At 39.1% G+C, this 22624-nt stretch overlaps 1 protein-coding gene across 4 annotated transcripts in view; it reads right to left on the bottom strand.

The window, feature by feature from the left end:
* LOC144061833 (gamma-aminobutyric acid receptor subunit pi) overlaps positions 1–22624 on the bottom strand; it is a 50838-nt gene that overhangs the window by 18771 nt on the left and 9443 nt on the right. For 2 of the 4 annotated variants that reach the window (XM_077582687.1, XM_077582686.1), the window contains 3 exons: positions 21016–21108; positions 882–994; positions 38–105 (listed from right to left, as the gene is read on the bottom strand). In XM_077582687.1, the coding sequence (XP_077438813.1) occupies positions 38–105; positions 882–994; positions 21016–21068 (234 nt within the window). In that variant the 5' untranslated portion in view covers positions 21069–21108. Of the gene's footprint in view, positions 1–37; positions 106–881; positions 995–21015; positions 21124–22624 lie in introns of all 4 variants that reach the window. The other 2 variants (XM_077582688.1, XM_077582689.1) reach the window with 2 other exon arrangements.

Here is a 22624-nt window from a genome sequence, read left to right as displayed (position 1 = left end):
TGATGAAAAGTGCTGAGTTGCTGAAAATAACTCTTACCATGTTGATCTCTGAAATGGTGTCAATACTAGCAATGTCCAAACTCATACCAACAGTCACAGGACCATCTAGAAAAATAAAAGAAGCAAACAATATACAGTATATATGATACCGACAGTTCCCGAAGTATTGTGGGATTATAGGTCATGTTAAGAAGTCAGCCAGAGTTTTAATAATGTATTGTGTTGAATAATGAATTGCTGAACAGGAAACATTCATTAACAAAAAGTTTTATATTTAATGGTGCAATCAGCTATATGGTTCGTTAACACTACAGTTGAAAATGCCAGTTGTTTTATTTATTTTGTAATTTTTAACCATCAAAAATAACTTTGAACTTCTCTGCAATTGCTTTTTATTCTTCCCTGCTTGTAATTTCGATAAGAGCGCTTGATGAGCGTCTCACAAAAGAATTAACAGATGCCTAACACACAGAGGTCAGCATCGACAGCACCATCAAAAATTTTTGTAAAATGTTGATTACCGGCAGCTATCATTGCTATGCTGATGATGACGTTGCAGCAAATATTCCATTCCTTCCCACTTGCAAACTTACTGTACATATTTACAGCTTTCGCCCATCTCTACAACAAAGTGTAATTTATTCCATATCTAAACATGCTATGAATGCTTTAGCCCAGTTTGCTTTTGGAAGCATTAAGAGATAAAAAAAAAAAATTTGTAGCCTATCCCACATTTTTTACCTTGCCACAATAACAAGGATACACTTGTAGCAACCTCACAGTTATGAAATTACGAATGTCAATGTCACCAAATCAGTTTACAGTATGATCATCCCCTCTGTTAAAGGGTCTTGTTCGACATGTGGCTGCAGTTTTCTTACTGTCAAAGAAAGGCCTCAGGTACTTGTTGTATCCTTTCATCAGCTTTTGAATGGTTGGAGGCAGAATTTCTCCTTCCTTCACTTCGGCGTTGAGCATGGAGCTCTCTAACAACCTGAGGAGGACAGAAAGAAGATAAAACAGTGAGAGAATCCACATTTTTCATGATGCCCCCTCTTGCACATAAATTCACTCTAACTGTGGGGTATCCATTTCGCTTGCTTGCTGAGGGAGGACATGGCATAAATGGAGATAAATAGGATTTAAAAAGAAAAGAAAAAAGAAGCACACACAAGAACGGCTTGTTGAAATGTTTTGAATCACTTGTGATATTTTATGGTAACCATCCTTCTCACCCTTCTTGCTTGCATTTTAATTGGTGGGGTTCAAGAAATTTATCTTTTTTTTTTTGCTACGGGCGCTATCCATAAAGGGTCATTGAATTGAGGGAATATGATTATATGGCTTGTAATTGCAATTATTTTGCCACCTTTCTTTAGGTTATGTGTGTTTGTAGAAACTGGGAAATACGGAACATTTTCTTGTGGACAAAAAGCTCCTATAGGCACATGCCATGAATTAAAAGGCGAGAGTAAGCCACGTGCAGAGGCTGGACTCATTTTCCCTCCACATGTTCACTGCATTCCCATCTTTCACTCCTTTACAATGGCTAAATTTGAAACAGCAAAAATGTTATGGCACCACAGTACATGTTACACGACTAATTGGAGACAATCCCCCACAACGAGCACAAGATCTCCCGTCAAGATATTAAGAGATTCTGTGGGATCATATCGACCAAATATCTGCCTCAAATAAAAACCAAATATCAAAATTTATAGAAACATGGTCTACATATATAGAATTTTTTAACCTAATTCTGGTTACTTAATTCTGTCTGTTAGCGAGAGCCACCACATCGTGATAACTTACATTGATGTTTCTGCATTTGGCAATTTATTATTATATTATATGATTAGTATGGGATTTTTTTTTAATAGGCTTTAGGTGAACTGATGAATACACACACGCTCGCACGCACACACACACGCACATACACATTCTCACCCACATACAAAAAAATAAATAAATATATATATATATATATATATATATATATATATATATATATTTTTTTTTAATTTATTATTATTTTTTTTAATTAAAAAAAAAAAAGAGATTCTGTGGGAGTCTTCCCCTGTTTGACAATACCACACAGTTGTTGAAGTCTAAATCGGCAGCCCAAATGAGCTATTTCATGGCACCGATTCAAGTTTCTACCCTCAAAAACCGCATATTTTTTTCTGTGCAAACAGCACCACGGCAATAATGTGCGATGAAATAAAAAGCTTTTGATAATTTTTAATCGCAAAACTCTTTATACTGTATGAAGCACCCAAAGTTTGACAATTGGATAAATTATGTGGGAGGAGTTTTTGGGAGGCCCAAAATGGCACACAATTACCAAAAATAAAGTAATAATGGCTTAAATGATGACTTCCTGTTAGGTTTAGCATATGGCTATAAAATTGTTTTCTGTAGATCCTGGGTAGTTACAAATGCATCCCAATTTTCACAGATCTAGATAAAATTGTATAGGGAGCACCAGTGAAACATTTTTTAAAAATCGGACAAGAAAAGAAAAAAGAAAAAAAAGTATAGATTTTTATCCCAGGTCTGATGTGTATGCCAAGTTTTATGAATTTCCATAATTTTTCTTGGTAAACAGCAACAGCAATCTCAATAGCTTTTCATCAAGATACGTATCAAATCATTTTTTTATTGGAGAGATATATTTTAGAAGGAAATGACACTCTTGTAGTACTGTCAAGTTCCTTGCAATGTATGTAAAATGACAAACAAGGTAATCGCATCACACCCTCTTGAACTGAGACGTACCATATTGAATCGAATTGTATTTCCAACTGAGTTGAACTGAATTGAATTGTTCCACTTTCAAATGAAATTGCCCTTGAACTGTTTTGCATCCCACGTATCGAAAACCGTATCCAATTGTGGTGAAAATAATTGTATAGCCAAATGATACTATTTAGAATCAGAATATAATGTATAGAAAGTAAATTGGGATATTAGTGGAGTAATAGGTGCAGTAGTGCATTTGGAAATTAAATGAACTACAGGGAGCAAAGAATATGTCTTTTTTTCTGGCCCGAGTCATTTCACATCTGTGGCACCATGCTAATGATGTTTCATGAGTCTACTGTGAGCAGTAACATTTTATATGCTAAGCTTTTCTGCACAGACCTGGTGAAGTGAGTCAGAGACCAAACCATTTCCAGGGCTCCATATTTGCAATACAGCATATCAAAGCTTTGGATAAATCGTTAATTCACATCAAATATTTTAAACGATGAACAACCACTTGATTTTGGATAAAAGCAATTTGCATCATTTTGATTTTGAAAGCACTATTAAAGATGCAATAAATGGCTATTAAAAATCTCTATGACATTCCATCTCATGCTTGTCCTACTTGTGAAAGCTCCATGTGGCCTCCAAGTGGAACTGCTGGAGCTGACAAGCTTCCGCTCAAATGAAAGTCAAGTTGAGCTCTCAGACCACCTGACTGTGTCAAATAAGTGGAGACAGCTGGTAAGTTGCTCCCAGCACCCTGTTGCTATGCTGCATGAAGTCTCACTCACATGGCTTGCAGCCTGTTGTTTCAGCAGGCAACAGTCTTGGATGCTAAAGCCATGTTAGTGACAGTGCTCCGCCTCTGGCCTGCTGCATTCTCATTCTAGCTCACCCTGTGTGGTTGCATTCACAATTATGCTTGCAAAGTGCATGAGTGGATTATTTGCCCCTCCCACTTCCCTTTTTTTTTTATGTGACCAAACTGATTCCGAAAAAATGTTTTTTTTTCTATAATGTATAGTATAAAAGTGGCTGGGGAAATGAAGTGAGAATAAGAAAATCAAATATTACATGAAGAGAATGTATCATTATCATCAGTTATGTCTTGATGTCTGTGCTGGATAATAGAAAACTGTACAGATGTTACTGCCAATCTTATAATGACTTCCCCTTCATAACAATGGCAGAGCACTTTATTTTTTATTTTGATAGGACAATATATTATAGTTTGACAATAAAATGTTGCTTCACACACACACACACACACACACAAAACATCTGCCTATGGAAAGAAATGACATTTTATATAATGGGTATTTTTTTTTTTTCAAATAAGGCTGGGTTAGGACATTTGCCTTATGCTGTTTTTTTTTGTTTTTTTTTCCTCCGGGCACTCCGGTTGACTTCCCACGTCAAAAAAATGCATTCTAGGTTCAATGAAGACTCTAAATCAGGGGTCTCCAAGTCTGGTCCTTAATCCATCCAGCCTGTTTTCCATGTTTTCCTCCTACATGTAGCGGAGACTGGGGCAATTTTCTTCTCCACCAGAGGGTGCAACAAAAAAGTGAAATACTAGTTTTCATTGGGTAAATGGTCAGTCTGAGAAGAGAATAGCACATTGTGAACTGAGATGAGTGCCTGTTATCTGTTTTGCACAACCCAAAGAAAAAATTTTCTACTTCATATATTTTGAAACAGGTGTCGTACATTGACAAATTCTAGCAGCAAATCATGTGGACTTGTTAGAAGAGATATTCAGACATCTTGTCATGCCTCAGTCACTGCTCTGTTTTAAGCTAACTTTAAACTACAGCAAGTATTAGCAAACATGGTAGTTTGGGGCAACTTGTCTCAGCCATTCTGGGGTTTGTTGTCACATATGCAAAGAATGGGCCAAGAAAAATGCTCCTCTGGCAACTCGGTTTACATATGCCAGAATTGTTCGTGAGATGATAGAGTCTGAATAGAGAGGAAAATAGTCTGCTAGGTTTTGTTTCCATTGTTTAAAAATTGATTTTCCAGCTGTTGAATTGGAACTACATTAGCCCTATGCCCACAAAGTCCCCAAAATGTTATTTAATTAACAAAACAAGGTGGCAGCAAGGAACATGTAAAAACAAAAAAACAAAACAAAACAACAAGGTCCTAATGAAAAACGTGGCAAGGGCGTGGGGCAAAACAACAAGGAGACACACAACATTAGCGACAACTGAACCAAAAACAAGGGACAAATTACACATAAACTAATTACACAACAAGGGACACCTGGACAAGACACACATGGCTGGCTGGGGGCACTGATTGGCTGACACAAGAGGGAGAGTAGCACACGCACAAGTGGACAAGATCACACTTGACACAAAGGAAGACAAGGAAAACACAACAAAACTGTCCACAATCAAACCAAAAGCAAACAAGAACCAAAAAACATGAGGACCAACTCCCATGACGGCATCTTCCTGTAATGCTTCCACTTATTAAATGGCACTATGCTAGTTAACATTGTCTAGCACTACATACTTTGTAAATTATTGCCCAATCGGCATCCATTGCAGCCTGGCCATTTATGTGGCCCCTTCTCAATGTTTATTTTTCCCCTAATGTTTTTTTTTAATGTATTTTTTCTTCTTCTAGTTTTTCCTTGCCTTCTTGTTTTTAGATCAGGGGATGCCGTTAATCTTTGTCAACTGTGGGCATGTGAAGTCCTTTGAGACTCTTTTGTGATTAAGGGCTATATAAATAAACTTGGGCCCTCAGTACATTAGACTAACATTAACACTAGATCCCCCGGAGCCGTCATCTAGACTGTTTTAAAATTTGGATTTATTGTTACTCTGTTTACAATGTTCCTGGTCTTTGACTTTTCCTCTCTGTGTATATCATTACTACACTGGCATTTTATTGTATTAAAAATCAAAAAAATATTTAGGAGTCATTACTACTTTACCTCCACGACTCTATTCATTTCAATGTACATCTTTCGCGTTGCTGGTACCCGCAGGGTTGTGCTGCTGGGCTTCCGTAGTTTTTTTTTATTTTTTCCTGGAGAGCTCAGTATTGTTCATTCGGTAATTTTACCGATTTGACATGTCATCATCATTGCTCTCTCTTTTTTATTTATTTATTATTTTTTTATTTTGTATGTGGGATTTCCGTAGTTGGCGCTGCTGGGCTTCCGTAACAACTACCATTCAATGCGGAGGCATTTGGCTTTGGATACAAGCTTGATCACAATGTTGAATGAAAAAAAAAAAAACTATACTACAGAGGAGACTTTACAAAGCTACATTCTGAGAAGCTGACAGAGAGTCTGCCGAATCACGATGAGTGGTTGCTGGATCGCTCGGCAGTTTCAGACAGTAAGTCCGAACATGACCGGCCCACCCCCGCTAAAAGGAGCCGTGTACCGCTCCATTGGAAGTAGCGTAGAGTATAATTAAAAAATAAATAAATAAATAAATAAAAATAAAAAGAGAGCAATGATGATGACATGTCAAATCGGTAAAATTACCGAATGAACAATACTGAGCTCTCCAGAAAAAAAAAAAAAAAAAGGAAGTAGCGTAGAGTAAAAGCTTATATTAGTAAAGAATAGATGTGATAAAGTCATGCCGTTTTTGGCAGTACAAGCCTGCTAATCGAAATGAATACACCCGTTTTCCACAGAAAAGCAAGAGGGGCTTTATTAGCTACTCAAAACAGCGCGTAATAACCATAATAGGCGATTACGTGAGTGCAAACCGTCAAAATGACTGCTCTGGGAGATCTAGTTGTTTTACAATTCTAGTAGTGCTAGTGTTTTTCACAATCTTTAAATGTTTTGCGGCTCCAGACAGATTTTTTTGCTACTTATATGGCTTAAAATAGCTTATTTAATAATTACGGTGCTGTATTTCAAGACAGCATGTTAAGGAAGAAATGTAGATATATTTTGTTATCAGTGCTTTCGCTTTAAGCAGCACATTACGCAGTAACACGCCTGCTTATGCACACAAAAGCATCATTTCTATTTTTAAACTGTGGTAACTTTCTCCGCCCATTTGAAAGCAAAGTCTTCAGGGGGCACATTTTCCCAGGGTGCAATCTGACAGACCTGACACACCTGCCCACTGGGCTGCCTATCAAGAATAATAAGATGACACATTGAGTGCCCTCAAGTGAGCTCAGGAGGCGGATGCCATGCAGGCGGGAAGCCTTACTTAAAACCTAGTAGAGATAAAAATAAAAACCCCATACAATATAATCCAAATTTTTAAATTGTCATTAAGGTTTTTCAAGACTTCAAGAGATGAGACTGACAATAATACATACATAGTACAAATTTTTTTCTGGTATGTAAACAAATTGTGCTTGTTCTTACAAATATTTAGTAGAAGAACAAGTAGATTTAGTCATTATACTACATATTACATTGATTTCGCCCCAATTTAAAATGTAAATAATTTCTCTAATAACATTAGACTTGTTCACTCTATAGTAATGTGTCACTTTATTACACTTTGTATACAAGGGATGTTAGATGCCACTATGAGTAGTCACCGATACCAAGTACCAATACTACTAGTACTTTCGATATATGACCCCACCCCACCCTAAAATAAATAACAGATAGCTTTAAAAAAATAAATAAAAATACATATATATCCCAATGTAGCATTTTCCCTTCAAAATTGTATGAAATAAATGTCAATTTTCTATTCTTCGTAATTAGAACTTCTAGTTCCTGGCAGTAAAACAACCACAAAAGGGCATTCACTATTGGTATCGGCTTCCGTCGCGAGATTCTTTGCAGTGTGACTGCAGATCAATAGGAAGGAAACACAAATAATGGAAGCACTGTGTATCAAGTAGCTACCAATCAATGAGTGAAAACACAACGGACAAAAAAAAGCTAAAGCCACATTAATGAGCTGATCACCACTTGTTCCTGAAAAACAATTAATCATCGTCAATTTCTTGTGATGACTTCATGCTAAATGAGATTGATAGATTTGCTAAACAAGATCACAAATGACGTATTGAGATCTTCTAAATCGCTTCAAAAGTGAATCTATCCCCTCCTTGAAGGGTCTCGACCTTCTGCTGCAAAGTGCAGTATGTGACATTTGAAGCTGTAGTAACTAGCGACCACTGGATGGCCTTCATCGCTATACATTCGGTGGCCTAAAGGCTGCACTAATGTGTGGTGGCTTCAAGTTGGATGAATCGGTTGAGACATAGTTATGCAGAGGTGCCTTGGAATGAAGGTCTCACACCCCGTGGCAGAATTTGCCTTTTCAGATACGGTTTCATGACATAACCTCTAGAAAGACCTCCCAACCCCCCACAAACTCTTCTTCCCAATCTTCATTCAATTCAAACGGAGCATCAGTCCAGGCGGCTCCTGCACATTTCATAACAGATTAATTTAAATGAACATACACTCCCTGCAGTGAGTTGAGTAATGCTCTCCACGGACTTCCTTCTCCCTGTATTTCCCTCCACGCTTCCTCCCACTCAGCAATATGCACGAGTCGTCGCAGCTTCCTGCTTCCCACACTCCTTTCATTGATTCACGTCATTATTTCACTCCAGAATCCAAACCATGCAGAAATCCCATGTGATTTCAGTTTATGCACGGGGAGCAATTTGAAAGATTTTTTTATGTTATTTTTTTTTTAAGCATTCTGATGCATTTCAGAGCTGGCGGGGATACAGTTCGGGCAAAGTTTGTTGTTACTCCTCAAACTCTGACTCACAAGGGATTTACAAATACATTTTCATGAGGCAATTTTACACTACATTCATTAAACATGCAAGCCATATTACCATACTGTATGCATTTACTTCTGTACTAACAATCCAGTTAAAAACACAGTTGGAAGTCCAGCTGCTTTAAAACGAGTTATTGATAGAAAAATCCTTATTTCACATTCTAGACCATTCATATTAACTGATAGCAAATGTTTATTTATTTACTTTCCAAAAGTGTGAAAATGTATTGCACCAAAACAACTGTGGTGCTGCTGTGTCTTCTCGGCTGGAGTAGTATTCTAATACATTTACATTAAGGACAGCAACTGGCATCTGCTTACCTAGTGACTGACCCTCCCACGCATACCAACTGGCTGCGATGAGAATGAGAATGAGAATGAGAATGAGAATGAGAATGAGAATGAGAATGAGAATGAGAAAAAAAAGAGAGCAATGATGATGACATGTCAAATCGGTAAAATTACAGAATGAACAATACTGAGCTCTCCAGAAAAGAAAAAAAAAGACCATGAGAATGAGAATGAGATTGTGTTCATTTTGGAAAACAATGTTTTATATAACGCGCTATATTAACCGCACTGTATTCTTTTTTTTAAATTGAACCATAAACAACACGGTGCGATTGTCAAAGAGGAAGCGGATTACCATGGCCACTGTAGATACAGGATAAGAGAGGTTAGTGTGAGAAAAGAAGGAATGAGTGTGAATATTTGATTTGGCTGTTAGATAGATGTTAGGTAGATTTAATGACTGCACTTGTATATTTCCACCTGACCAATTAATTTGCTTCCTGATTATTGGTCAATATTAGACCTTTTCAAAATAATAAAAATCAGCCAGTTTTGCCGATTAGGCCAACAGATCTGCTCTGGTCCTGAAAACTTGATGCAGAGCCTCGCACAGTGTGCAACATTTCAATTGCTTTTGGGTTAGGGTGACCAGTCCGGTCAGAAGTTCAAGTCAGCTAGCCAATTATTTGGGTTGTGTGTATGTCAATCTACACATATACGAGAACCAATTAAGGAATTTAACTGTTAAATTTCTTTCTATTTACTTTCACATTTACGTTTGTATTCTCATTCTCATCCGCATCTGATTGCTAGCAGTTGTGTGTTTTGGTCATACAGGAACTATAATACCACGTGCTTTCATGTCTAAGAATTGTGGGAAATGTAGTCTTACTAACCTAATGATGTCACCAATCAGACCCAACGCAACCTGCGCTTTTCTGGCGGCATATTTCCAATGTTACAATATGCGATCAACACAAGGTAAACAACACAGCCAGCTACCGATAGCTGCCGGGACCGAGCAAAATAGGTTGGATAAACGTTAGCGTGGTACTTGCTTAGCTCTTGTTGAACTGTGAAACAACATAGCATTTACTGTAGCATTAGCTTACGTAATAACACAAGCACTGGTCACCAGATTGATTAGCGATTAAATTTGTTATACAGTAAATAGTTCCTGGTGACATAGTAAGGTCCCAGTTTTTTTTTTAGTTCGGGCTGCTGGCCTCAGGAAGAACAGTTTAAACAGTCTCCATTTGTCCTCACTTCACATTGGATGCCACAATTGTCTTCTTTTGTCAAGGAGATTTTTTTTTTTTAATTTCCACTTGAAACAAGATTGGACGTGAGATGCTGTCACTCTCATGTGCAAAGATTATCTGCTCATGCGTTACAGTAGGTGTCTTTCGAGGTTTCCACAGACCTCTCAGCCACCGCAGGCAATATAACATGCAAAGACAGGCAAGTCATCCTCAGTTCATGTAGCGAAATAACTTGCTAGATAAAAAAAGCTGATGTTTCTTCATTTTATGCAGTAAGACCCAAAAAACCTTTCAAGTGGGGCAGTGGAAAAAGACAGCTGTATATATGAACCCACTAATTTTTGAATATAATGAAAAATCGGATTATGACAATATAGACAGTTGCACATCAAAGGGCACAGATTAAGCCATAAATGTTTAATGAAATAAATAAATGTTTAATAGGTCTATTTAGAAAGCCAAACATCATAAAAAGTGTTGTCAGTTTTAAAAAGAGCACCTGGTATGGTTCACAAAGTTTTAATACACCCTTTTGGGAGCAATTTTAACAAATTAAATACTGCTGACAGTACAATGCAATAAAACAAGAAGCCACAAGTACCGTATACGCCTTCATATTGAATCCGTTGAGATATAGTGGAACCTTCAATGCACTTGAAGCTTTATATTATCACAAAATTCTGCAGATATGGTGGTGATTCTATAAAAGGTGGGGTTGTACAGGCAACCCACAGTACGGTCCGGACCTTTGTTTTTGGGACATGGTTTGGTACTTTTTCATTGCAAATTTTGTGCATAAAGAACTGCATTTTGTAGTTGACTGAATCATATAATTTTCAAATGGTACACTTCATTGTCTAATTGTATAACGTGACAATGCAGTAGTATACAATAGACCAGACAATTGAAGTTAAGAGATGTTTACCGCAACTGAGCAATTTTAAGTTGTAATAACATTATTGACCACAAGATGGCAGACTTGCTTAAGAGCGCCTCCAACCCCAAGACTGTACTTCAGCATCAGAGAAGACGAGAGAGCGGGTTCTAACCGAAGCCAGGGCCAAATTAAGGCAAGAAAATTATGTCTTTCAGGCAAAATAGCGGACAATATTTCCGTAGAATTACCTATGTGCCTATCTTTACAAAAAAATATTTAAATTTAAGTCACCACTACAACACTGACCTCAAAAGTACACAATGACTTCTTTGCCCAAAATAACTATTGGCAGTTTATTTGAAGTGCATGAGGAGATACTACATTTGCATATTCCATAAAAATGAACATACAGTATTCAACTGTGGCTCCGCCTCTATGGCTTAAATTGCCCTTGATAGAAAACAATAATGACATTTGATTATTGAATTGGAACGATCAAAACCACCGTACCATGGGTTCACCTACAATTTGACTTAAGGAATTCCTTTTTCATGTATCCATCCCTTCCATTTTCTATACCGCTTAATAGGAGCCTAACACAGCTGACTTCAGGTGGTGAAATGCAGACTAAACCATGGGAATAGTCACAGATCACTCATATTGAGACAGACAACCTTTCACACTCACATCGACAGTCACTGAGGGGAAACAAACGCTACCCTGTGCAGAAGGCAGGTGAGTGAATCATTACCATTACAGAGACTCTCATTTTCCCTTTTCTGGTGTATTCATAGTTAATTTTGAGGCAATTACGTAATAGTACGATGATGTATTATTTATGCAATACTTCATTGTTTACACCAAGCCCTCTGAGTACACCCATCATGCAGATGCAGACTAAGATGAAAGCATGCTTAACACCCTTGATCAAATGAAATTCTACCCGAGAGCTGTCTAAAAAAAAAATATCAAGACTTTACATTGATGAATCATCTCAGTTTTAATTGGTGCCCTGAGAGATTATTAAAACAACAATTTGCTTATTGTGGTTGACAACAGTTTTCAGCTACACTGAATGGTGTGACCAAAGTCAGCGTGGAAAGGCTCCATTAGGATATGTGGTCGAAAATGGATGGATGGATGAATGGATGGATGGATGATATTTAGCTTCCCGATACCTAAAGATGTGTGGAGTAGAAGGGGGTTCTGTGTATGAGCGTTCCATTCGTACTGCACTGATGTAAGTTATTGTGCACTGCTTGTAACACTCAAAATGACATACCTGTAATTACAATACATATTTGTATATTTTTAATAAATGAAAAACAAATTAAGTATGGCGGTGAGTTAGCATGTCTTTTTATTTTTATTTTTTATTTTTTTTCTGGAGAGCTCAGTATTGTTCATTCGGTAATTTTACCGATTTGACATGTCATCATCATTGCTCTCCTTTTTTTTATTTTATTTTTTTTATTATTATTATTTATTTTGTATGTGGGTGAGTGTGTGTGCGTGCGTGCGTGCGAGTGTGTGTGTATTCATTAGTTCACCTAAAACCTATTAAAAAATCCAATACCGTTCACCTAAACCGAACACTTCCAGCCAGAGTCATGAGGCCGTCAGGAGACCCGAGGAAGGACCAAAGAAAACGAGTTAGCATGTCTTCTTGTGATCGATGATGGCATATTGGCGCTACATGTCTTAATGTTCCATTATTTTAATAACATATCTAGTAGTGATCTTCTGGCCATAAGAGAGCAGAGAAAGATTTTCTAGAATAATTAAGTCTTGCTAGCTTCGGAATATCACCGTGATATAACACTAAGTACCCGCAAAGTCTTCAATCAATCACACCAAGATCAATAAGTCGAGGAATAAAACAGCAAACATTTCAGCAATGTTCCTGCAATCTTGACACAGCTAATGCCAGTGATTATTATCTTGCTAAAGTGCATCCAGTTGTGCTTTTAAACAGGACTGTTCGAAAAAGTCATTTGTCAATCTGACACAACACTTTAATGTTGTGGAGTGTGAAAGTGCATTTTTTTCCCTTTGTGGACAGAAAAATAGAGTGTTATTTTGGTGAAATGCATCTTGACTAAAGAAAGCGGGCAGCCGCAAGTGGCTGTCTAAGTAACAAACAGGTCATATTTTGATGAGTGCAATTCAGCACTGCTCGAAACATCGCTTCTCCGTCCACATCAAGTCAAGCATGTTACAAGGAGTGCTGGAGCCAGAAATTGACCTACCTGTGGTGCTCTGACAGATGTTTATAGATCCAAACTCCTGCTCACCTTCTAATATAGTTATGAAAAGACACTGCTCTGCGAATAAGCCACTCTATGATAAATTGGTGTTGGCATAGTAGCCTGAGTGGGCTCCATTCTGGTGCTTTCCTGGCTGCCCATCTGTTTCCTGTCCATAGTATAATAAAATATTGTTAGATTGATTGCTTTTTTTTTGCTTTGGGAATATATTTATAGCTAAGATGAAAACAAGAACTTCACAGTGCCAATATTTAGACTATGTGGAAATGTAAAACAATTATGAAATTGTGCCTTTGTACCACTCCAAGTGGTACCCGCCTCTCACCCAAGTTGTATAGGAAATGAATAGATGGATTTTTTGTTGGTGTTGTGAAAAAAACATCATATACAGACAGTACCTGACAGACAGAAGCTGGACAAGTCTTCACTGAAGTAATTGGGATCACAAGGTGTTTCAAGTCTGATATCTGATATCATCATTGGGAAACCAGGTCATGACTCGTGCAATGTGCAGCTCCCTATATGATCGTTACAAACCGCATCAATATGCTCAAAGCGGGCCTTCCAACCATTCCCCTCACACTCAGCTGCCACGTCAGGATACTTCGCCTTCTTCCATTCCCGAGATCCCCCTATCGGATCTTCCCAGGAGAAAGTTAACTCCAGTGAAACCATCTGCTTACTTAACCCAGATATCAAGACCAGGCCGTAGTGGTTTTGCTGCACTGGTGTCCGGGAAACTCAACTGCCTCCCAAGGTGAACCAATCGTTGCCAGCCTATTGCTGTCAAACAGGTCCCTCTTGGTCTTCCTCTGGGTTTTGGGCTTCTGGCCTTCTCGTACAAAGGTGATGGCACACTTGGAGACAACGATCCCAACCATCTCCCAAGGCCTTTGAGCAGCAGCTGAGGGTGTGTTTTAAAGATCACCTCCTCTGGCAGAGTAGTCAAGCAGGTACGTCCACCAGGCCATTGCAACATATAAATGGGTGTCGAGATGAGTGTCCTCCGATGTTGGAGTGACGGAGGACGCTCCCAGACCAAAGTTTTTCTAATAGTCTATGACGATATTTTCTATCTACTCTGGTATGTCATATACCAGCTCCACTAGCTTGTGTGGTATTGATCCATAAGCATTGTCTAGGTTAATCCACATCACTGCCAGCCCCCCCCCCCCCCTTTGATTCACATGCTTCTGTGATCAGATGAGTCACCACCCCTGTGTGCTCAGTGCACAGAGCCGTGCAGCGGTGGACACCTGCAACTTCTCCCCTGGTGCACGGAAGAATCAATGCAAGTATTCTTACTGGCAAATTCCATGAGGCGATTGGCAATAATCCTAAAGGTTTTGCAATTAACATAAAGACATTCCCATCCATCCATCCATCCTCATCGGGGTTATGGGTGTGCTAGAGCAGTGGTCCTCAACCCTGATCCTCAGGGACCGGTATCCAGCCTGTTTTCCATGTCTCCCACAGCCAACACAGGTGGAGATCGTTATCAGCCTTCTCCAGAGATTGCACGGAAGAATCAATGCAAGTATTCTTACTGGCAAATTCCATGAGGCGATTGGCAATAATCCTAAAGGTTTTGCAATTAACATAAAGACATTCCCATCCATCCATCCATCCTCATCGGGGTTATGGGTGTGCTAGAGCAGTGGTCCTCAACCCTGATCCTCAGGGACCGGTATCCAGCCTGTTTTCCATGTCTCCCACAGCCAACACAGGTGGAGATCGTTATCAGCCTTCTCCAGAGATTGCACGGAAGAATCAATGCAAGTATTCTTACTGGCAAATTCCATGAGGCGATTGGCAATAATCCTAAAGGTTTTGCAATTAACATAAAGACATTCCCATCCATCCATCCATCCTCATCGGGGTTATGGGTGTGCTAGAGCAGTGGTCCTCAACCCTGATCCTCAGGGACCGGTATCCAGCCTGTTTTCCATGTCTCCCACAGCCAACACAGGTGGAGATCGTTATCAGCCTTCTCCAGAGATTGCACGGAAGAATCAATGCAAGTATTCTTACTGGCAAATTCCATGAGGCGATTGGCAATAATCCTAAAGGTTTTGCAATTAACATAAAGACATTCCCATCCATCCATCCATCCTCATCGGGGTTATGGGTGTGCTAGAGCAGTGGTCCTCAACCCTGATCCTCAGGGACCGGTATCCAGCCTGTTTTCCATGTCTCCCACAGCCAACACAGGTGGAGATCCTTATCAGCCTTCTCCAGAGATTGCTGATTAGCTGATGACATGAATCACCTGTGTTGACTGTGGGAGACATGGAAAACAGGCTGGATACCGGTCCTCGAGGACCAGGGTTGAGGACCACTGTGCTAGAGCCTATTCCAGCTGACTTAAGGTGATAACACACTGGGCCAACAAATCACAGGGCCCTGGAGGGGGTGGGGTGAGGTGGGGGGGTGGCGTCATGGCTCAGTGGTAGAGTGGTCTTCTACCATCCGTGAGGTTGTGGGTTTAATCCTCACCCCTGGTGACCACATCAAAGTGTCCTTGAGCAAGACACTGAACCCCAATTTGCTCCCAGTGGACATGGCACAGCCTTGCATGGCAGCAGCCGACCACTGGCATGTAAATGTGAGTGTGAATGGGTGAATATGAGGCATTGTAAAGTGCTTTGGGCAACATATAGTGTCATTAAAGCGATATATTTACCATTTGCAGGGCGCATAACAATACATTCATACATAAGGACAATTTAAAGCAGAGGTACTCAAGCCACATTTAAATTTTCCGTATTAATATGTCTTTCAGGGACTGGACAAGTCATATCGCTCTTCTTACATACTGTAGCTGGAGCTGGAGCTGGAGCTTTTTGACACATTATCCTTATCAGTGATAACAGAGGACTCGTCCACAGCTGGGGAAATTGACTCTTAATTTTTTATTCAATCACACAGCTGCTTAACTAGATCACCAGCCAGTACTACAGTGCATCTGCATCGCTGTAAAATCTGACAAGGGGACTATGTTAGTTTTGGCTGTCATTTCCTCTTTTAGTTTGCTCTCAAACATTGCGTAACACTTCAGAAATGCAGTCTTTTATTCTTACTGCAGAACGGCTTCTTGTGTTCATCTGAAATCAATGACAACAGCGAAAGACTGAGGGGTTAGCAGTAATGATTGACAAACTAGCACACTTGTATGCTATGCTATGCTATGCTATGCTATGCTATATACATGGCACACACGTAGTCACATGTGGCCACACACCACCACCAGCCACGGTCGTAATGCATATCCAAGAAGTCATTCTTTGTCATATCATCCACAGTCAAAGTAAATGGTACTTCATTTACATAGCGCTTTTTCACCTTACCATGCCCTCAAAGCGCTTTACATTCAACTACTCGTTGACCTACTGATGACATAGCATCAGCAGCAACTGGGGGTTCAGTATCTTGCTCAAGGATACTTCAACGTGATCACAATGGCATGGGCTCAAACCCACAACCTCTGGGTTGGGAGACAACCACTCTGCCACCGAGCCAGGCCGCCACATGTCCAGAAACGTGATCAACACAGCCATAAAACAAGCAGGATCAAGTATTATGCTGCATTCAAGGAAGTTGGATAGTCAGACATTTCTGGCTTTGATGCGTTGATAATGGTTTAATGGACTGTTCCCTCTAAATTGTGGGATGAACCATATTGGTTGATGCCCAGGTCAACATGTCCTCTCTTCGTATATATATTTTCCCCCCTTCTATTTTTTTCTCATGGCCACAGGCGGATCACCGGACCGGCCGATCCCACAGGGGAAACACTTCCCCGTAGGCCAGTCCACCCCTGCATGCCACTAGAAGTGAGCACTTGCTTTTTGTTGTTATGTCATAGAAGTGAATAGAATCCTGCTTGCAGCTCAATATGACGATTTCAGTACAGTGTTTTTTTTTTGTTCTTATTTGGTCTCCTGGCATATTAAACACATTGGTCTTGTGTTAATTGGAAGGTGAATGCAAACTTTTCAAACCACTTTCACTGTCCGTTTTATTTACCAGCGAACTTGGAACATGCTATTTTTGTATAATTAATGATAGATGCTTCAAATACTAAACAGAAAGTTCAAAAACAGTAACAGTTTTTTTGTATCACTGGCCGACCGAACCAAAACACATACAGCGGGTGATTTTTCACAGACTTCGAGCGGCAGCAGCTTCGTGCGAGAATATACTAATGTTGTCGATGATGTCTGCGGAATTTTTACGGTCTTTAAACATTGGATTTAGGCATAAGGGGTTGTCAATTTTAAGGACAATCAAGTCCTTATTTCTCTAAAAGGAAATGTCTTATTTTAAGGATCTGAGGACACCCTGGCAAAACTGTAACTAACAAATACAGGATGCTGTATCTTTAGCAAAGCTGTCCCTTGCAGCAAATCCATTAATTATTTATTTAACACAATCTAAGCCTGCATGCACAGTATCGCTGAGCTCCAGGGTGCAATTAATAGTGCAAGTCTAAAAAAGCTAGTGCTTTGGCCAAGATTCTCAATTCCATGAAAAAACTTTGTAGTGTCGTTTTAATTAATTAATATGGGCCAAAGATCTTATTTAAGCTTTTAATGTCTAGATCAAGTGGAAAACGCACTTTAATAAGGAAGCCGAAGCACTGCAGGCCTTCAGATGGATCATGCTATACCACGGTGCTCCTTTATTTAAATAGCGACACGTTTTATTTTGTTAGCAGACTTACAGGCGTCTTTACCATTACGAAAATAGACTTACTCAAGGCTAAAGCTAATTCCAGACCAACATGCCCTATCATACACAAAATGGTTGTATGTTTAGCATATATGAATTTTGTGAGTTGCTATTACTGTATAGCAAAATGATGTATATTTTAACCCTGGAGTACCCAAGAACCCTTTTCTTCTTTGGAAAATTATGAATTATACATTAAATGACTGCTATAAATTCCCTGAACACCAAAATATATGTTTTTTCAATGTATTCCCTAATTTAGGATTAGGGCGAAATTTGACCCTTTGGGATTTAGGGGTATCATTTCGAAAAATCAGAATAACAAAAACTGTCAGTAAACTATTTAGAATTTAAGAAAAAATAATCAATCAAATACACAGCTACATTGAACAATATATATTTTTTGTTTTATTTGTTGCATTTTAGCCATCTTGTCACCACCACTCTGGCTCATGTAAGTGCAATATTCATCCACTAGATGGCCCCATGCAGGGGTCAGAAGTGGCACTCTGGACTTTTGAAGTTAAATTTGTAAAAAAAAAAAAAAAAAAAAAAAGGTCTTTGTTATTTGAGTAGCAGAATTTATAGGGGCCAAATTTGACCCTTTGGGTTCTCCAGGGTTAAATTTACATCAACCAGCCACGTCATGACCATGTGAACAATACAACGATAACCAACACAAAAGCTATATAAAATAACTTTCCAAAGACAACAAAGTGAAATTTTGATTGACACTGTCAGCAAGTTGGTATTTGAATCATACATATGTCTATTGTTGTAGATAGTGTTAAACTGTACTTAACAGTTAGTAAGTTAATTAGTTAGTCTTGCGAATGACACACAAACTGTAATCATACAATGTTTTCTTCATGCAGAGGTCATGTTGTTATTTGTATTGGGCTCCCGTAGTTTGAAACTTGCAATATACTGTAATGGAATAATGAGGAAATGTTGGTAGCAGTGAAATCATGACCAATCGCTTTAGAAGATTAAAATGGCAGAGAATCCCAACAGAGGCATATTGTTCCAGATAGGGCACCTACAATTAAGGCTGATCAATATGGAAAAAGAGGTGTCAGACAGCATTGCATCAGAAATAAATGGCTAGTGGAGATGGATGGATGGATGGATGGATGGATGGATAGATAGATAGATAGATAGATAGATAGATAGATAGATAGATAGATAGATAGATAGATAGATAGATAGATAGATAGATAGATAGATAGATAGATAGATAGATAGATAGATAGATAGATAGATAGATAGAATCTTTATTGTCATTGTACAACGAAAATTTAAGTGCCGAACCAGTCAGTGCAAAAACATTAAAGTCATCGAAAACTATAAAAGACATGCTACACATTTAAAAAGTGCAGTCAAAGTCAAATTTATAGAACCAAAGGCTTTATGTGAGGTGAGAAGAGGAGTGGGAAATGGTTGTTTCATTTCTGTGTGAAATATCAAGGCATGGACAATCAACTCCAGTTTTCAGACCATGAACATTAAAATTCCATTAACGCTTTCATGATGCTGTTGAGCACATCTGATTAGGCCTGCACGGATCTGATACACAGACGCACCAGCACAGGTCTCATAGGGATGATGGGAAATGTTGCGCCACATTTGTCTGCTATCAGGAAAGATGCCTCTACTCCTCCTTCTGTCTGAGCTCGTATATGGTGAGCATTCACTCAAAGCTTATCCAAGAGCAAAACACAACACCTAAAGATCCAAAACTTAATTGTTCTGTCAGGATTGTGATCGAAGGTCTCCCCAACCCGATTAATTTTGACTTTTCAAAACAGCACGTTTTAAATTACATTTCTTTTAAGCAGTGCCTTATTACAATCGTAGGCTCCATGTAATTGTTTTGTATAAAGCCGTCGGGGTCCTAACCTGCAGTACTATGCAGTCCATCAGAAAACCTTCATTGGTGCTCAGATCAGAGGCTGGACAGCTTTAGCGTGATTATGAATGATCAATTTCCCTCTATGAGTGGAATACAAATGCACTACAAACACACATTGACAGTTATCTCATCACTTTGAGTTTATACAATTTTGGGGGGTTGTTAGTGTAATACCTAAAGGAACAGATGAAGGTCTTAACAACAGAATATATCATGTAATAAAATGTGTTATTTGAAGAGCTTCTTGTTTTCCAAGACGGATGAATCTATCCATCTATCTATCTAATTATCTATCTATCTATCTATCTATCTATCTATCTATCTATCTATCTATCTATCTATCTATCTATCTATCTATCTATCTATCTATGCTGCGCGCTGTAGCTTCCTGCTAGCTAGCCCGTTAGCCTACAAAACATAACGTGAGTTACGCCTTCCAAACAAATCTTCCTCCCACCAATTCACTATTTAAACATAATCCACAACATATACACGGCTAAACTTGCGACTGGGATAAAAGTTCATTTTGCAGTTGATTGCCAGAAGAGTGCACTACGACTTTTTTTTATTTTTTTATTTCTGTATTAAAATAAGAGCATTTTTTTTTTAAATAAATGTTTAATAATTTTCCTATCCATCTATCTATCTATCTATCTATCTATCTATCTATCTATCTATCTATCTATCTATCTATCTATCTATCTATCTATCTATCTATCTATCTATCTATCTATCTATCTATCACTTGCTGGGCTCTATTTGTAGTCAAACGCAAAGCACAGTATAATTGTGCGCAGGGCTGGACTTTTCCTTCTTTTGGTTTATTCGCAGGCGAGCACAGTTAAACCAGTAATTGCGCCGTTGTGGGCGTTAGCACAGCCGACTTCTCGACCAGTGGAAGCAGCTCCGCTGGAGTTCATCAAAATTGCATTATACCCCCCACGCCACAACTTAGACCTGCTTCCAGCTGGTCTTAAGTTTAGTCTACTTTCAGCCACCCAGCTGTGAAGTGCGCCAGGTGAGTGTACAAAAATCATGCCAGTTTTTAACGCCCTCACACACGTGTGCTGTCTACGAAAATAGAGCCCATTATGTTTCCCGCCTGTTGAAATTGGTTTGTGTCTCCAAATTTCAGCGATTGTTTTTCTTCCTCTACGAGCAATCTTACCTGCTAATGAGGAGCATGGAGAACAGGGTCCCCGCAGATACAAATAGACCCATCGCTGCAAAGGAAATGGCGAGGCTGAGTCGAGTCTGGGATCTGGAATAAGAAACACTGCAGATAATAGCATGCAAGTGAGCATGATGCAAGACTTGATAGATTGTGATGCCGTTTGAATTAATACTGTTTTCTGCAACAACAAAAAATGATGCAAGAAGATGTTTGTGCTGAACATCAGACTTGAAAATCACACAGCTATTTCAAAACAAATTCAGATTGCAGTCATCACAGACTCACAGTATCCTTAAATATTCCTTCATATGGAAAAAGAGAATGGCCCCTGGCTGTCTGATGACCTCACAAGACCATCAATCTTTAAGGCTGTACCTTACACAGCAGCGAGATGCGATGCTGACATGCCTTTGGGATATTCTCTATACGGCGTAATGACATCTTGTTAATGACTTTTCCCTGTGAAGACTTGTGGCTCTGAGCCACAAGCTACAGACTTGGTTGAAAAGCAAAAAGGAGGAGTGCCGTTTCCGCCAAAGAGGGTTTCTTTGTTTCTGTCATCTCTCAGAAGTTGAAGATGAAAGTAATCAGGAAAGCTTCTGAGACTTGTACGTTCACCACTCATACTCACTCCCGAAGAAGGCAAATTAGGCTAAGGAAATATTGACACGTTACTTAATGTTGTTGTACATTCATGGCAAGGTTATATGCACTGTAGACAAACAAGCATTCACTCACACCAAAGGACAATTTAAAATGTTCAATTAAAGGGACAGTAACGTGAAAAATCAACTTTATGGAGCTCTTAGCCATGTTAAAATGCTAATTCCTCACCAAAAAACATCACCGAAGTGGTGTTTTCCTCCATTGGCCCCTCTATGAGACATTCTAGATCATTCTGCTCTCCAAGCACCAGCCCCTTCCAACCTGAGAAAACGAGCGGGTGCTCACTTTGTGACGTCATTAGGTGCGGACCCACCCCCGCCTCTGCGGCCTAAACACACGCCCACTTTCTCTGACACCTCCAATTCCTCGCAGGATAGTAACAAAAGTAGTTTTCATCAGTAAACATTCTGTCCAAATGAATTCAAAGCAATCAATTATAAAATGGCAATTGCACGTCTTAAAATGCGTTCTGGCTAACATTTTTGTAAACTACAAGTAAAACATTTGCACAGCTAAACTTAGCTAAATGAATGGTGTCGTGGTTAGTGTGCTTGCCCTGTAGGCTTGAAGGTCCCTGGTTTGCGACCCACTGAGGGTTTTTTTTTCTCCCTTTCCGTGTTCTTTCCTCTCTCTTCTTCCCTCTCCTCCTCCCCTCCCCCTCCACGATTTCTTGTGGCAAGGAGCAGTTTCATTTCAAATGTTTCCGGGTTTGAAAAATAACCCACAAAACACCTATTATTTCTTTAAAAAAAATTACATCGCCATAGTGTCAAAGATAAGAGTTAATCATTATATGCCTATAGTTAACTGTGGAAGGGTTTAAAATACCGTGTTCTAATCCCTTTAACAAAACGTGCATGTTTTTGCATTGTGGGAAGAAAAGACTTTTGGAGAATTGTGCAAGTGATAAAACATTTTCTGACAAAAGCATCCTCTT

This window comes from Vanacampus margaritifer, chromosome 12 (genome assembly GCF_051991255.1).
Source record: "Vanacampus margaritifer isolate UIUO_Vmar chromosome 12, RoL_Vmar_1.0, whole genome shotgun sequence".
Classification (NCBI taxonomy): Eukaryota; Metazoa; Chordata; class Actinopteri; order Syngnathiformes; family Syngnathidae; genus Vanacampus; species Vanacampus margaritifer.
Note: the sequence above shows the minus strand (reverse complement) of the source record. Positions and strands in the feature narration are given on the sequence as shown.